Source organism: Belonocnema kinseyi, chromosome 9, assembly GCF_010883055.1.
Source record: "Belonocnema kinseyi isolate 2016_QV_RU_SX_M_011 chromosome 9, B_treatae_v1, whole genome shotgun sequence".
NCBI lineage: Eukaryota > Metazoa > Arthropoda > Insecta > Hymenoptera > Cynipidae > Belonocnema > Belonocnema kinseyi.
Genome location: NC_046665.1, coordinates 106,253,173 through 106,271,685, shown reverse-complemented (window position 1 = coordinate 106,271,685; position 18,513 = coordinate 106,253,173). Strand labels below are relative to the sequence as shown.

Genomic DNA, 18,513 nt, shown 5'->3' with positions numbered 1-18,513 from the left:
GACTTTTGGATACTTTAGTGCTTTATAACCTTGATTAATATTAATTAAATTTGTGATAAAAGGAGTCTACACATACACTATGCGGGAACACCTAATTCGGAATTCGACACTTAAATTTTTTTACAGTTATAGAAATACATACTTAAATAACAGTACATTTTTTCTAATATATAAATATTCTTAGCGAAATATTTTCTTGATAGTTGAATATTATTTTACGATGATAATCATATTCTTAATCTTTCTTCACCGGTTTTTAGGTTAGGTATGTAACCTTTTTGACAGAAATATTATGGAAATTTCTTAATCTTACATGCTATTGATTAAAACTTTTTTTTAATGCCGTCCTTTAGTGAAGTTTATTGTTCTAATTTTAAAAAGTCTGTTTTGATTGGCTATTGCAAGCCAGATAAGCACTGCACCATACTAGGAAACATGGCAGGCAACTTGAAGCAGGTGCACTTTTTTGGAGAACCTAAAATTGATTTTTTAATTAATCCCAATATAATTTTGGCTATATATATAATATATAAACCAACATTTTGAACTACATGCTCTATAGTTTCCTGCAAAAAAATCGCTCATCCTATTCTCCGAATACAGAGATGGATTTTGGTGCGCCACATTAGGCGCCGCGCCCCTACTCGGCAAACTTTGATTTCACAAATTCCAACCCATTCAGATAGTTTTGAACTCATTTGACTCGGACAATAAATCGGTCAATAAATCGAAGAAAGCGTCTGCCATAAATTGAAGGAAGTATATATTTTTTGACACGTGACGACCTTGCCGTGAGATATGCCATTAAAGTTCTTTATCGGGCCGGTGTGTTGTGGCAGTCGGTTTCTATGGTACCAAGTGACCTGGTCAATCCACCACGTGGTCAGTAACCGGAGTATATAAACTATAAAAGACCCTTTAGACCTTATACATAGGCTCGAGCATTCGAGATTCCCAGCTAGCCAGCTAGCCAGCCAACTAGATTTCCTCCCTTACTCTGATTCGCATTTAAGATCGTACACGTAATGCCAGAAGGAGGTCAACTCACGAGTCTTACCTGTCACGATAATCAACATTCAACATCGGTCCCCTCTGTTTTATTTTCAAGCGCTGACCCGATTAGGTGACTGGATGACGAGGAGGAGGCGATGATAGGAGGCCGAAGAGGGTGCCGAGGATGCCTGAGGCCGTTGTCGATCTAGTCGGACTCGGAGCTCGGTGCCAAAGACGGGCATGGACCATGCTAAGACGCCGCTGATCCCGCAGAAACATCATCAGGAGAGATCTCGTCCTAGGAAGCAGGAACACGCAGCCGATGTGTCCTTGCCCCCGTTGACACCGTTTCCCAATCACCGACCCAGAACAAAAACCACATGGAGCTCTAGCTCTCCTAACCCGCATCCTTTGGGATCTCAAGACTGCTCCCAAAAGAGAAGACCCTACAAGTAAAGATGAATCAGATTAGATTTACGTATATGAGTTTCGACATTTATTTTCTTTATATGAGCGAAGCACTTTAAGGCTCTTCCTTAGGCTTGGTTTTAGTCCGTGTATTACAAAGGACAACTTTTCTCCTGCAATTATTAATTATTTGATTTCATATTGTAACCACATAATTTAAAGGACTAAATATGATGATGCATTAGCAGAAAATTAGCGCCGGTTGAGAGAAATACAAAATTATTACAATATTAAGGAATTGAATTTTAATAGGCTGCATTAGGTTCATTACATAACGAAGAGATGATTAAGAAAAATATAGAAGAAAATAGGTTGATCCGTTCAATTTCTGTTGAGAGTTTTGTTAATTTTGCATTCACTTTGGGATTATACTTATTATTGACAATATTAACCGATTTTCCTAATTTTTTTTATTCCTTTTTACATTATATCAGGAAACTGATTCAGGTAAGTAAAATGTAATTGAGCCATGTTTTGCATAATTTTAGAGATTGTAATAGGTGATCATTATCGTCGGGTGATTTAGTTTGATCTTTATCGAAAGACAAAAGCAAATGCAAGGAAATAAGAAATAGGGCCCGTACACATAAAGAATGTGATCGAAATGTTTTCGCAAGAAAATATACTTTTTTTCTCTCTTCTCTGATTCTACAATCAAAATGCTGAAGAAAGATGCTGTGTCAAGGATTAGAAATGGTTGAATCGGAAAAGTATGGAATTGCAAGTAATTTTATTTTCGACATTTACGCCTGAAGAGAATATAATTACACAATACACAAATTCAATTCAAATTTAAATAGAAGTTAATTGAATTAAAATTTAACCCAATTTTGCAATTCAAATTTCAGGGAGGGATTTCAATCACCAGTCTCTTTTTCCCCAACGCAGATTTCGTTCTCCATTATTTTATATTTGTTTTATACCATTTTTGTCTCATTGAATGGGCACAATTTCAATTATTATTATTTTTTACAATAATATTATGTTTTGGAGAAAATTTTACCTGTAAACAGTTTTACATATGTTTATTTTCAGTCGGGTGGATCAAACAATTCTAGATATCTAAATTTTTATTAAATTACAAAAATTATGGTCTAGCATAAAAATTGATCATTAAAGTCCCATTAAAGGATCATTAAATTTCTTAGAAATGATATAAATCTATCCGAAGTATATGCTGAATATTTGAAATCTTTGCGAGATATTTGACATCTTTGGAAAATTATAGAAGTCTTTGTGCAATTTTTTAAAATTGACCCGAAATCGTTGCGAAACCATCCGAATTTTTGTGAACTCTTCAGAAAATTATAAAAATCTTTTTAAAATGTTTGAAATATACCTGAAATTTAGAAAAGCTTGTGAAGTGAATATCGGATGCACCGATATTCACAATTTCATAATTTTTCATAAGTTCACAAGTTCATAATTGTAGGAGAAAAGTTGTCCTTTGTAATACATGGACTAAAAATTTAGTCTTAGAAAGCGCCTTAAGCTTCTTTCTCTCAGTTTCGAATTTTTTATCAAAGGTAGGTAGATAACACGCCAAACTCACACAAACCAGACCTTTACATCATCGATTTTTTTCTTGAAAGAGGTCGAAGAAGTTAATTTTTTAAAACTCTTTATTGTCTAGCTTCTTCCTACCAGTTTTCAAATTTTTATTAAAGAAAAGGAAGGATGATTTATTTAAAAGGATGGGCAACTAACTGATCTATCTGGTTATCTGTTTTGAATTTGTAATTTAAAAAACTGCAAGCCCTGTTAATGAGAGATTTTTTAAACCAATTTCAGAGTCCTGCATATAGGGGCGACGCCTCTTATGCATGCTTGCCAACAAGCGGACAGACCAAGGGTTTTGAAACTCCTGAAAGATCAGAGTGACACCATCGGATATCGAGATCGTACCCTAAGAAGTGCTCTCCACTACTGCATGGACGCCGGAACTGGCGGTGCCGTTGCGTCGGCGGCACCGGAACTGGTTAACCAACCTGATGCTGAAGGACATACGCCCTTACATCTGGCTGTAATTGCCGGTGACACGCAATTGGTAGCCATCCTCTTAGCGAATGGTGCTGATGTCAATGCCAAAGACCTGGAGTGCCACAGTGTTCTTCACTGGGCAACTGGTATGTTCATTATTATTTCCTCAACTTTAAACTTTTACTTGGCTATTGCTCTATCGATTCTCAGAAACTTTTCAACGGAGATAGGGCGATAGGCAGAAAGATTGTCCGCCAACAACACGCCGATGTTAATGAGCCTTCTTGGAAGTGGCAACAAAATTTTCTTCGCCTCCGGAACTTATCGTTTTTATTATTTCAAACCTCTTCCTCCTCTAGGAACAGGTCAAAATTTGCATATGGTTGGATTGCAGAAGAGATTTGGTAGTAGTTTTGAAAACTGTCAAAAGAGAATTTGGCGAATTACATTCTCTGACCAGACTAATCTATATGGGACACTATGTTTGAAATAGCCTAATTTCAGAATTAATGTGTTCCCAAGTGCCTTTAAATTTTCTGAGCTTGTACTCATATATGATAGTACATCACCACAAATTTATAGATATTTACTAACAGCCCTTTCCGAACTACAATAAGGGCTGAAACTTTCATCTCCAGGGAAAAACAGGTATTGGCAAATACACGCAGAAAAATGTGTGCTTATACTTAACGTCTTGATATTTAGGGTTAATATATTCAATGGAAACTACACTTTTATCAATTAAATTTCTCTGTCCAAACAATTTACAGCGTTATCATCAGTATCCTATGAAAACATATTCATAATCATAATTTTTTCACAATTTCACATCTTTACGTACGACATGAAACGCTGACTATAAGCTTCATCGAATGAACTTTCTAAATTTAAATCAGTTAACATTTTTACTAATCTTAATCAGTGACTCAATTCTAGCTATGAAACAGTTATTTTTTCCAAACATATCCTAAGAATATTCATCAAGTGGCCTGTAGAGGTATGGCGTTTTGCTGCACTCGGACAATGACGTTAACATCTTGGATGTTTCACTCGAACATCTTGGATGTTTCACTTTAACATCTCGAAAGTTTTTAATTTAAAATATAAATATTTTTGGGCCTAATATCTCGAACGAATGGCAGATATTAGGCGCTAATATTGGTATTTTCCGCGATTCTATATCTTATACTTTAAACATCTACATTTGAACAACCATTTTTTCCGTCTGGTCATAACTTCCTTTCTACAAATGCCAATTCGAATTCTGTGAATTGGTAAATTGTTTATATCATTTATTCATATAAATAGTTTTAACTATATTGCCTGTTGATTTTTATATTTCAAAAGTCATTAATAAATATGGTAATCCATCAGTTTTCTCCCGAGATTATATAGGTATAAAATTCTTGAACATTTATTCTAATTAGGAAACGTTAACAAATTATGTAACATTAAATAGAAGGGGAGAGGGCTGATTTCTGATACACAGGTCTCGAACTCAATTCAGAGGTAAAAAATAGTGTAAATAGTGTCACAAGTTAAATAAAATAGTGTCATTACATTTTTCCTCCTGGTTTTCAACTTCAATGCGAACCGAATTAATAGAATCCAATAATAAAATCTAACTATTTTTGGTTGAAAGTTCTTTCATTTCAGTTTAAAAGCCTACTATTAAATGACTGTTTAAGAATTCATATTTTTTGGTTGAAAATATTATTGTTTGCTTCAAAATCTAATTCATTTGTTAAAAAGTCCTCTTTTTTGGTTGAATATTTAACTGCTCGTTGAGAATTTATCCTTTTGGGATAAAAATTCAACAATTACAATTTTTTTATTTTCTGACTAAAAATATATATATTTTTTTAAATTCATCTCTTTCTGTAAAAGTTTCATCTTTTTTTGGTTAAAAAAGCAACTCTCTCATTAAAAATCATTATTTTTAGGTTTACAATGCAACTGTTTGGCCATTAATCTGTTTTGGTGAGGAATTAATTTTTTGTTAAAAAAACACATTTTATGGTAGAAAATTCAACTATTTGATGAAAAAATTACGTATTTTGTTGAAAATTCGTCTTTTGTTGAAAGTTCGTCTTTTTGGGTTGAAAACAATTTTTTAGTTAAAAATAAAGGATTTTCTTGAAATATCAACTGTTTTATTGAAAATTCGTCGTTTTGACTTTAAAATTCAACAGCTTGATTGAAAACATTTTCTTTGTTAACCAACACATTTTTTGTTAATTTATACCTCTTTCTGTAGAAATTTCATCTTTCTTTGGTTAGAAATCAAGTATCTTGTTAAAAATGTATTTTTTTAGATTGAAAATTCAACTCGTTGGTTAAAAGCTGAACTACGTTCTAAAAATTTAACTTTTTTGGTTTGAAGATTTATAAATGTAGTTGAAAATTCGCTTTTTTCTGTTAAAAATAAATTTTTTAAACTGAAAACTTAAAAACGTATGGAAAATTTAATTGATTAGTTGCAAATCAACCTTTTTGTTGAAACTTCAAATTCTTGGTTTAAAAAACAACTGCATTATAGAAAATGCCTCTTTTTGGCTCTTTGGCGTCTTTTTGCCAGAAATTTAATCATATCTTGTTTAAAAACATCTCTTTTGTTGGAAAGTTAATCTGCTTTGGTTAAAAATGAAACTGTTTGGATGAAAATAAAAAGTAAACTGATTTCTCTAGAGAAAAGGTAAGAAATTGACACATAATGCTCAGTGCGCACAATATTAAAAAAATATTAATAGGATAATATTTTTCTTCAATGCTGACCGAAATTTTAACTAAAATTTAAAAAAATATTGTATAAAAAGTAATATTTCGAAAAAAAATTTTTACCACAGTGTTTATTTAATGTCTTTTCAAAAAATGTTATGGAACATACCCATTTCCGATAAAAATGTTGGTTATCTAGTTCTGTCCTGAAAACCCTAATTTTTCATTGAGAATCCATCTTGTTTAGTGAAAAATTTAACTACTTTGTTTAAAATTCATATTTTTGATTTAAAAATAATAATTTTAGTTAAAAATTTATCTTTCAGCTTGAAAGTTCATCTTTCTCTGCAGAAAATTAATCTTCTTGGTTCAAAATTCCTCTTTTTGGTTTAACATTCAACTATTTCGTTAAAAATTCCTCTGTTTTGTGTTAAATTCAATATTTTTACATAAAATATTAGTCATTTGAAGCTTTTAATGTAGAATATAATATCCCTCACAGCAATAGGATATACCGGGATATCATGTTTTATCCCATTTATCTCCCAAGTTGTCCCAGGGATATTCCAGGGATAACCTGTCGGATATCCTGCAAAGCAAAAATTGGGATATCCTTAGGTTATCCTAGATATTCCTGAAACGTCCGATGGATATCCTGAATATCCAGATTTCCACCTTACGGGATACCAGACGGGTTATCCCTGGGATATCCTTGCAACAAATTGGGAGATAAATAGGATCAAATGGGATATCCCGGTATATCCAATTGCTTTGAGGTATAAATTCCCACAACGTATTTATTTAAAATAATTTATTTCCTGATTTTCGTGAAAAATCCCTTATTTCCGCTGGTTTTAGAGTATTCTGTCCCGTGAAGCCAGTTACTTCCATAAATATGTTTTTGATTTGTAACTAAAAAATTGATTTATCTTTTGGGTTTATTTTTTTTCTAATGTCTTGAATTTCCATTTTATGATTCTTGAAAAATGAATCAAAATCGTGTAAAAAAGAGGGAAAGGTATAAAAATTAGTCAAAATGCTCAATTTTAGGTGTTTCAGAGGATTTTTCATATTTAAGGGAAAACGGGGATTAGGTAAAAAAGAAATGTAGTGATTCCTCCAATTAGGCTTAAGAATAGAAAAGAAGAAATATGGAAATAATGAAAATAGTGCAATTTCCGGGACAGAAAAAACAGAAGAAACAGAAGAAACAGAGAACAGGGAAAATTATTCTTCTCTTGTACTTAAGGGGATTAAAACGAGTCGCGTTTTCGCCAGATCCATAATATGTCTACATAAATACAATGTTTAATATAATACTTTAACGATATAATCTAAAAACATTTATGCTGGAGGAAAAAAGCGATTTTTTCGAAAAATGTTTTTATTGTTGTTTTTGGTTGTAATTGACAATTGAGCGTTCCTTTGCGTTAGTGAAATGCAACACGCCAGCTAACAGTGTATGTCGTGCTGCAGTTATCCGGTCTAGTTTCAAGTCGAATAAAATCTGCAAGGACTGCGTCTACGTCGCTTAAAATAATATATACTATAATATAAAACAATAAGAAAAATTAATAATAATAACTTATAATGATAATTTTTCCTTACCATCAAACTAACATAAAATGATCATTATATTATTATTATTATAAAAAAAACATTCCAGTGTTGAAATGTTGTCACAGGCTTATACTTCCCAACATGTCGAAGGCATTTTTGGTTAGAGTTGGATTTTTTTTTTTTTATTAGATCATTTTTGCACGGGGCTGTCCCGGTATATATCATCAGTCACGGAAGCATTTTTATAATGCAATCAAGTGATCTGATGAGATCAGTTTGCCCAGACATATTGGACAAAGCCTGGTTTTACCCCATCATTGACGGACTGGGTTGCAGTCAAGTACACGATGGGGGGAGCTACAGCTTAAGGTGGGTTCCGAACCACCAGAACCTCGGTAAAGGTACATTGAAAAATTTCTAGAGGTACCGGCTCAGGGATCGAACTCCGGACTTCTGAGGTGAAGTCCGAGTGTCTAACCAACTGAGCCACCGAGGCTCCTTATTATTATTTATTTATTTATTTATTTATTATTATTATAAAAAAAACATTCCAGTGTTGAAATGTCACAGGCTTATACTGCCCAACATGTCGAAGGCATTTTTGGTTAGAGTTGGATTTTTTTTTTATTTGATCAATTTGCACGGGACTGTCCCGGTATATATCATCAGTCACGGACGCATTTTTATAATGCAATCAAGTGATCTGATGAGAGCAGTCTACCCAGACATATTGGACAAAGCCTGGTTTTTACCCCATCATTGACGGACTGGGTTGCAGTCAAGTACACGATGGGGGGACCTACAGCTTAAGGTGGGTTCCGAACCACCAGAACCTCGGTAAAGATACATTGGAAAATTTCTAGAGGTACCGGCTCAGGGATCGAACCCCGGACCTCTGAGGTGAAGTCCGAGTGTTATTATTATTATTATTACACCATTAAGCCATTTCCTTTTCGGGGTAGGCGTGACTCACTCGGTAGGGGAAAGGAGTAGTGTGTGGAAGGGATAAAGATTTTTCAGATTGATCCAAAATTCTCGTGCTATTTAAGTAAATAACACGTTCGTTCCGCAACACTGCTCCGACCCAGGGTGCTGATCAATCTCTCTAGCAATCACCCCAAGCGAAGAATCTCACGAAGTCGTTATGTGAGGGTCCCCACTTGGGTCCCTTAGTGGCCAAGGCCTTTTGTTTCAGGCGTCAATCACTCTACTGACACTCTTTTTATTAATTATTTGCCGCCATACTTTCCTGTCCTGGCATACTTCTCTAGCTTCTTTTATGTCCATGCATTTTGTTATGCAGGCTCTCGTGTTTCTGTGACTTCTTATGTCTCTTCTAACTAGGGTCTCATTCACACATTCTAACCATTCTTTCCACGGTCTACCTCTGGGCACGCTGCCATTTACTTTACCTTGATACACTTGTTTCGTTAGTCGTTCATTTGGCATTCTCTCAACATGTCCGAAACATCTTAACCGGTTTCTGTAATTTATTTTTCTTATAATATTATATTATATTATGTATTACTATAAGCGACGTAGAGGCAGTACTTGCAGATTGTACAGGGGCAAAGGAACGTTCCATTAGCAATTGCAAAAAGCAACAACAAGAAAATTTGTCGAAAAAGTCGCTTTGCTCCTGCAAGGAAAATTCCCATTATATTATGTGGCTTAAATATTACATTAAATAATGCATCCTCGCAGACGCGTTGTGTATGTGGCGAAAACCCGAGTCGTTTTAATCCCTTTAAGTTCAAGAGAAGAATTTTCCCCGTTTTAGATTGATCCAGAGTTCCCGTGTTATTTATTTAAATAACAGGTTCGTTCTGCAAGAACTGCTCCGACCCAGGTTGCTGATCAATCTTCTAGCAATCACCCCAAGTGAAGATCCACACAAAGTCGTCATGTGAGGTTCCCCACTTGGGTCCATTAGTATCGAAGGTCTTTTCTTTTAGGCGTCATTCACTCCAATGACACTGTGTTCATTAATTATTTGCCGCCATACTTTTATGTCCTAGCATACTTCTCTAGTTTCTTTCACATCCATGAATTTTTTCATGCAATCTCTCATGTTTCTGTCGCTTCTTATGTCTCTTCTAACTAGGGTCTCATTCACATTCTAACCATTCTTTCAGCGGTCTGCCTCTGGGCACGCTGCCATTTACTTAACCTTGATACACTTATTTCGTTAGTTTTTCCGCATATTATTCACAAGAATCTTATGTCAATTGCGTTAATTTTACTCTTATCTTATTCTTGATAAGTCCATGTCTCGATACCGTATAGTAAATTTGAAAAATCCCTTAAAACACCTAAAACTGCACATTTTGGCCCAATTTTCACCTTTCCCCCTTTTTACATTCTCATTCCTGAGAATGTAATAGTCCAAATCTTCAATCTCTGGTTTTTAACGGATCTTTACGTTTCGGCACTCACAGAATCCGAAAACCATAAAATTTCATCGGTGTATGTCTGTATGGCTGTATGTCTGTATGTCTGTATGTCTTTATGTCTGTATGTCTGTATGTCTGTATGTATGGTTACCTGAATGTTGTAGTCACGCTCATTTTTGAAGGATTTGTCCAATTGAGTGCGCATTTGATACACTTCTGAAGGTCACCAAAATAAAGGCTAAGTTCGTTAATCAGATATTTCGAACCAAAATTAAAAAACTGAGAGCATTTTCAAAAATTCAAAATTTTTGTTGTTGAAATTTTATAAATTGTTGTCAAAGTTTCTTATAGATGGGTAAAAGACTTGCCAATTATCTAAATAAAATTTTTTATTTTGATAAGAATTAGAAAAGTTATGTACTTATAAAAATTTGAAAATTTTCAAAAAATAGAAAAAATTATTTTTTTTTATAGATCCAAAAATTTCATTCGAAATTTTCAGCAGACACCAAATATATTTCAAAACTATTCTACTATTCTAAAATTCTAAAATTTAAAAAATTATAGCATTTTCAAAATTTTCAATTATTTTCAACTTATAAAAAGTTTTGTCAAAGTTTCTCATAGATGGATCAAAGACTTGCAAATTATTATGTTTAATTTTCATGAAAATTGGAAAAGTTATATACTCTTCGAAAATTTTCAAACAATAGAAAAAATGATTTTTTTCATAAATCCAAAAATTTTATTCAAAATTTTCAGTTGATACCAAATACATTTCAAACTATTCTATCCGAATTTTTCGATTAGCACATAGTTTAAAAAATTATAGCTTTTTCAACATTTTAGACCATTTTTTTTTTAATTTTCAGAAAATGTTGTCAATGTCTCCGATACTTGAAAAAATGCTTGCAAATTATCCAAATGACATTCTTAATTTGGATGAAAATTAAAAACGTTAGTGTATTGTAATCGTCCAAATTTTCGATCTCTGGTTTTTAACGGATCTTTACGTTTTGGCGCGCACAGAGTCCGAAAATTATAAAATTTTGTCGGTTCTGTCTGTCTGTACGTCTGTCTGTCTGTATGTCTGTATGTCTGTATGTCTGTATGTATGGTTACCTGAATGTTTTAGCCACGCTAACTTTTGAAGAATTTGTCCAAACAAGTCCGCATTTGATACACTTCTGAAGGTCCCCAAAATAAAGGCTAAGTTCGTTAATCCGATATTTCGAACCAAAATTAAAAAATTGAGTGCATTTTAAAAATTTTGAAATTTTTATTTTCGAAATTTTATAAATTTTTGTCAAAGTTTCTTATAGATGGGTAGAATACTTGCAAATTATACAAATAAAATTTGTAATTTTGATGAAAATTAGAAAAGTTATATACTTTTCAAAAATTTGAAGTTCTTCAAAAAATAGAAAAAATAATCACTAGATACCAAGTATATTTTTAAACTATTTTAGCCAAATTTTTCGATAAGCCCACATTTAAAAAAATTATAGCCTGTATAATTTAGCAGCAGAGCGCGAAGTGCGCTTATGGCAATGAGAATGTAGATATGGAAAAAATAGTGTCAATTTCAATGCTTTCTTAAATTTTAAATAACTTCCGAAATAGTCAACATTTTTCAATGTTATTCTTGGGCTCATTTTGAAGCTTTTTTCACCATATCACAACAGTTTATGAGTATAAATTGTCAAAAATTTTCTTTTTGAATTGCAAAAACTTAAAGTTGTAACAAAAAAGTTGGAAAAAGTGCAATATTATTTTTAGTAACAAAAATACTTTTGTAAAATATATGAAACATATAATCATGAAGTTTCTATGTAATTTCCTCAAAATATATATTTAACTTTTATTCTGATTTGCCTACAGATAAAATATTCTCAAATTTTTCCAACATTTTTATTACAACTTTAAGTTCTTGTAATTCGAAAAGAAAATTTTCAAAATAGAAAATATAGAAAATTTAAGAAACATTGAAATTAACACTATTTTGCAATATCTACTTAAAAACTAGACAAATTGGCTTCACCCTGGGCTTATTTTATACAGAATTTCGAAAAAAAACAACTTTTTAAAGAGAAATTTGTTTAGCTCTGGTATCATTAAAATTAAGAGAACTTATTTAGTCATAAAAAAGAGGTGGCCTTAAACTTGTGCGCGACAGTGCATATATAAATGAAACCGCAGTTAAAATTGAGTTAAAAATTTATCGTACTAATATTTTTTTAAAGTACCAATCAATTAAAATTTCAATGCATTGTTAAATTTTCATTTCAAAGAAATAAAATTTTAACAAAAAAATAACTAATTTTAACTAAATTTATGAATCTTCAAACCAAAAAATTAAATTTTTAGAAATTAGTTCAACTTTTAACTAAGGGGCTGAATTTTTAATATAAAAACATGAATTTTCAACAAAATACTTGATTTTTAAACAAAACAAAAAAATTAAAATTCTACAGAAAGATATGAATATTGAACGTAATTTTACCACCAAATAGTTGAATTTTTTCCAAAATGTTAAATTTTCCACTCAAAACTGAGAAGTTTTTATAAATAGTTGAATTTTCAACAAAAAACTTCAATTCTTATTCAAAAAAATATAATATTTATTATTTCATCAAAAGATTATATACATTTTTAACTTGAAATCGTTAATTTCATTCCAAAAAAGTTAATTTTGAATCAAGTAGTTGAATTTTTTACCCAAAAAGACGAATTTTTAACAAAAAGTGGAATTTTCAACCCAGAAGTATGACTTTTTAACGAAAGTGTTAATTTTTCCACAAAATAATAAAATTTTAAATAAAGCAATGAAATTGATAAGATAAATTCTCAACCAACAATATATGTGAAAGTACATTTTTCAACAAAGAAGAATAAACCAAACTTAGTTAGATTTTCCTTTTGGCTTCTAGTATTTAATTCAGTTCAGTATCAGAGAATAGAATGTTTTTTGTGGTTGTAGAAACGAAATTTTGGATATCAAAAATCATATGCAAAAAAGTAACGCACATTAGCGTTAACAAACTTAAACGCCTAATGAAAAAAAACACAAAAATTTAGGTTTTCTAAATGGTGATTTTTGTGTTTTTAAAACGATTTCTCTCCAGCTCACTTAAAAAGTATTGTACAGAAAAGAATGGGCTAGAAAAAAATTGATGAAGGACTCAAAATCTAAAAGCAAATGTTAAAAAGTTGGAACCTGGGAATTTTTCAATGTTTGACCTACTTGTTTCTTTCAGATGTATTTTTTTTTATTCGAAATTGTTTTTAACAGATTTATGAAAGACACCTAAAAATGTTAAACACAAAAACGACTAGAAATCTTGCTAGAGAAAAGGTCCTGTTCTTAAAAAGCACTTTAGTTTCTGAACTACTGAACCGCTGTGATCCCTTTAATTGCGAATTTAATATTTTTAATCAAATTTAGATCTGGGACATTATTTCTGAACTTTCCCAATTTTAAAAGTTATATATCCCGATTGCCTTTAAATCTTTGAAGTTTGTTCTAATTCATTCCAAAATATTTTTTATTTTGAAGAAATTTTCCAAAAAACATTTGTCAAAAAGATCGCTTTGCTCCCGCGAGTGAAATCGCCTTTAGATTATGTGATTCAAATATTCCATTAAAGAATGCACCCTCGTAAGCTTATTTTGGATGTGGGTAAAAGCCGAGTCATTTTAAACCCCTTAAAATTTCAACGTCCCTATTTTCCTTGACCTAGGATTCCCCTGACATTTTCCGCTTTTTCTTTCTAACGACCACGAAGCTTCAAACAACCCCTCATCATTTTTGTGAGTTATCAATATTCAAGGCCACGAAATATGTAAATCAACCCAGAAAATATTTGAGAAATACTGACCCCTTTATTCTTATCATCAAGGACAATCAAGTAAGAACAATTAAAGTCAATAACGAAGGGCAAATGGACATTAAAAACATTGTCATGAATTTCGAAACAAGTTACAATTAAGAGTTAGGGGCACTTTATCTTCTTCTGGAATCTTAGGAGGAAGACTATAGTTTTGAGAAAGGAATACTGGTCAAGGAAGGTCAGTGGGTCAGTAAAGTGACGTAATTCCGGGTCTTTATCGCTCACGCAATTGGATACTGTCCAGATTTTCCGTGAGATTGACCACAGGCGTCCTTGTTGCAAACGTACAGCCAATGCATTAAGGGTCTAATAATAATTTATTAGAGCTTAACTTAACTGTTCATTTTCTGAACCTTTTTCAGTTCAAGATAAGCTAATTTTACAATAAATTATATAAGAAGTCTTGTATGCTTTTTTCAAAGATTCAATTGTTTTTTACAGAAAATTAAAAAAGATTTTGGTTGACATATCAACTATTACACTTTTCTTGGAGAATTGAATTTTTTTTATTGAAAATGCAACTAGTTGGTTGGAAATTGAAGTCCTTTGATGAAAATTCTTGGTTTGTTTGTTTGTAGATTCATAGTTTTACTTCAAAATTAATCTTTTTTTTTATTGAAAATGCAACTACCTGATTTAGAGTTTAACTACTTCGTTAAAAATTCAATTTTTTTCATGAACATTCATAATTTTAGTTAAAAATTCATCTCTTTTGTTGAAAATTTAACTATTTTTATGAAAATTCGTTGTTTATTTTTATTTGGAAAAAATTGTAATCTTTTTTCAGAAATTTATTATTTTTCTTCGGATATTTATTTGTTTAAATGAAAATTTACCAGTTTTAAATTAAATGCAACTATTTCAATAAAATGCATACATTTTGTTGAAAATTCATATTTTTGGGTTGAAAATTAATCTTCTTGATTGTAAATTCACATTTTTGGTTGAAAAGGTCTCTACTTGTTTGAAAGCAGAATTTTTATTAAGAAATTTTTCGTTTCGTTTGGAGATTTATCACTTTAGTTCAAAAATTATCTCTGTGTTTTCAAACTCTAATCATTTTGTTAAATTTTTTATAGTTCAAAATTAATTTTTGTACTGAATATTTAACGGTACCAATTGAAGATTCATAATTTTAGTTTAAAGTCCAACTATTTTTGGTTCAAAAGTCTACTATTATATTGTTGGTTGAGAATGCATCTTTTTGCAAAAAAATGGCATTATTTGGTTCCAAATTTTATAATTTCGTTGAAAAGTTTAATATTTCGTTATAAGGGCGCATCTATCTTAATTGAAAATTTTTTTTGTTGAAAATTTAACCACTTGATTAATTTTTGTAAAATTTTATTAATTGGTTTAAAATGATCTTATTTTCTTTAAAAATCAAGAATTTTCTATAAATAATTAATAAACAATATAAAAAAAATTAATAAATTGGCGTTTTTATCTTGAAAGTTCACTCTTCGGTTAAAGGCTCATTGTTTGAATTGAAAATTCATCTTTTTTGTTGAATTTTGTGAAAATCTATTATTATATTTTTCGTGGATAATTCATCTTTCATGGTTGAAAATTTAATTATTTTGTTAAAAAACCAACAATTTGGTAAAAAATTAATACTTTTTGGTTAAAATTCAACTGTTTAGTAGAAAATTGGCCTTTTTAGCTTCAAAATTAATTTTTCTGGTTAAGAGTTCATCGTTTTAATTAATAATACATCTCTGGTTGAAAATTAATCTTTTTTTTACATTTTTTGTTGGTTGAGAATAAATTTTTTACTGAAACTTTAACTATACCATTTCAAGATTCATAAGTTTAATTGAAAATCCAACAATCTTTAGTTTAAAAATCTACTATTATATTTTTGGTTAAGAATTCACGTTAACTGCTAACAAAATTCAGCATTTGGTTCCCAATTTTATAATTTGGTTGAAAATGTAACTGCTACATTTTTCGTTGAAATTAATCTTTTGTAAATGAAAATTTGAGTATAAAAGTGATCTTTTTTAAATTAATCTGTTTTAGTTCAAAATCAACTATTTGTTGAAAATTCAACGTTTTATAAAATAGAACTAGTGAAAACTATATAGAAATACGTTCTGAATGGCAAATAAATTAATTTCCAGATCCATATAGATTTGTAGCGCAATATAAAAGAGTTGGAATTTTTCCCCCACATTTAAACTCGACATTGTGTAAACATATAAAATATTATGCCGATCATGAATAACCTACGACATTCAATAAAAATTATAACAATCGTCACTCATCAGATATTGTTAATAAAGTTGTATAAAAATTAATTTTTGATCTTAAGTTGATAATCAGAATGATATGCAAGGGTTTGATATCCAAGAGCTTACTGTAAATTTAGATGGTTTATCAATAAGCTTTAAAATTCATCAAGTACTTTTAAAATTGTTAAATAAAATAATTAATTGAATGAATATCAACACCGGATCTGATTTTCAACAGGGCAAATGGAATCGAGCGACTTAATTTTTGATCAACCAGCTTTTGGTTTCAATTTTGGTTACATTTAATATATAATAAATAGGTTTGATTAAATTAAATTCCAACTCAGATTGTGAATTACGATAGATTTAAATTTGAAAGACCTTTCCCAAATTCTAAAAATATTGATATTTGTTTAAACTATTTTTGTTTTAGTGTGTGGAGAAGCGGAGTGTGTTAGATTAGTGCTAGCAGCAGGAGCAAGACCATCGACTCCAGATTTAAGGGGTGGATCTCCTTTGCATTATGCTGCTCAATGTTGTGGAGCTGCAGCAACTGCTGAGTTGTCAGTACCGAAAAAAGTGGGCCTGAAGGTATTATTAATTATGCAATGCATCCTATTTCGCAGAAGAAATTCCAACCAACTTTAAAAATTAAATATTTATACGCAGATCCTTTATTTCAGAAACTAATTATGAATTTAAAAATTCAATCCTCGAAAGTGTCCTCAATAATAAATTTAAGACTGAATGGAATCCGTATTCTAACCGACTTTACCCCATATAACTTGGTCGGCCTTCTCACACACACCAGCCACTCAGAGAATATCCTCTTGTGACAAAAGGACATTTCTTGACGCAAATGGAATTTCTTTTTAAATTTAAGGTTGAGAGGATTTTCATTTGTCTCAACAGGAATCCTTTTGCAGCACTAACGTTCCTTATGCGACTAACTTCACCTAATCTTGCAGCCAAATAATTCTATTTGCGTAAAAAATATATTCACGTCGTTAAAAAAAATAGGAAAGAAGACGATGCTTTTGTTTGAATACAACTTTTTCTCTGAGTGAACCGACTTTACCCCACACCTCAGCCAACTTTACCGCCTTACTTAGCTGACCTTATCATGTACTCCAACCGACTTTATCCCGTACCGTGCCCGACTGTACCCCGTATCCTAAATGAATTTAAACCGTACTTGAGCCGAATTTTTTCAGGACTCTAGATGACTTATTCCGTACTCTAACGGACTTTACCCCGTAACCTAGTCGACTTTACCCCGTTACTCAGCTGCTCCTATTACGTATCCCAACCGGCATTCCCCTTGTACCCTACCCGACTTTATCCCATACCTTAGCTGATTTTTTTCCCATACCCGAAGTGACTTTACCCCGTACTGTAGCGGATCTTACCCCGATACTTAGCTGACCTTATCGCGTACCCCAACCGATTTTACCACGTACCCTATCCGACTTTTCCCCGCACCCTTAACCGATCTTAGGGGCCGTCCATAAACAACATAACCAATTTGAGGAGGGAGGGGCTCATGGTAAAAAATAAGGTTGATAACAGGGGGGAGGGGTCAGTAGAAGTAACATTAAGAAACATAAATAACATTTAGTACGTTTCCTAATGAACAATTTAAAAGAATTTTTTTCTTTTTTTTTTGAGGAATATACCCTTTCTCCGATTTTTCTCCCTTTTCGCTTAAATACGAACTGAATTAATAAAACCCAACAAGAAAAATCAACAACTCTATCAAAGAAAAAGTATTTTTTACGCAAGCAGAATTATTTGGCTGCAAGATTAAGTGAAGTTAGTAGTACAAGGAAAATTTTTGCTACAAAAGGATTTCTGTTGAAACAAATGAAAATCCTTTCAACCTTAAATTTAAGAGGAAATTCCATTTACGCCAGAACGTTCCTTTAGTTACACGGGGACATTTCTCTGAGTGAATTTTGGTAAAAAAGTGTACTATTATGCTTTTGGTTCAGAAGTTGTCTCATTTGGACATAAATTGTAATATTTCGTTGAAAATTTCTTTATTTTGTTGAAAATGTGACTATTATCTTAAAAAGGTAATCTTCTGAGGTAAAGGTACGAGGGTAGTTCAATAAGTCCTTAGAATGACCAACATATGGCGCGCGAATCGCTCCAAATTATCTATTTTCAGTCAGTACTACTCCCGACTAGATATATGGTGCAGTCACAGTCCACATCTTCTGAGTTTACGTGTTTTTATAACCAATTGAAAAAAAAATTGTTCGTTAAGAAAAATGG

General features: G+C 31.6%; 1 protein-coding gene across 2 annotated transcripts in view; it reads left to right on the top strand.

The window, feature by feature from the left end:
- The window catches only part of LOC117180817 (inversin), a 94,559-nt gene that overhangs the window by 25,743 nt on the left and 50,303 nt on the right, over positions 1-18,513 (top strand). For both annotated transcript variants that reach the window (XM_033373337.1, XM_033373338.1), the window contains exons 2-4: positions 1,109-1,445; positions 3,253-3,587; positions 16,670-16,827. In XM_033373337.1, the coding sequence (XP_033229228.1) occupies positions 1,234-1,445; positions 3,253-3,587; positions 16,670-16,827 (705 nt within the window). In that variant the 5' untranslated portion in view covers positions 1,109-1,233. The remainder of the gene's footprint in view (positions 1-1,108; positions 1,446-3,252; positions 3,588-16,669; positions 16,828-18,513) is intronic.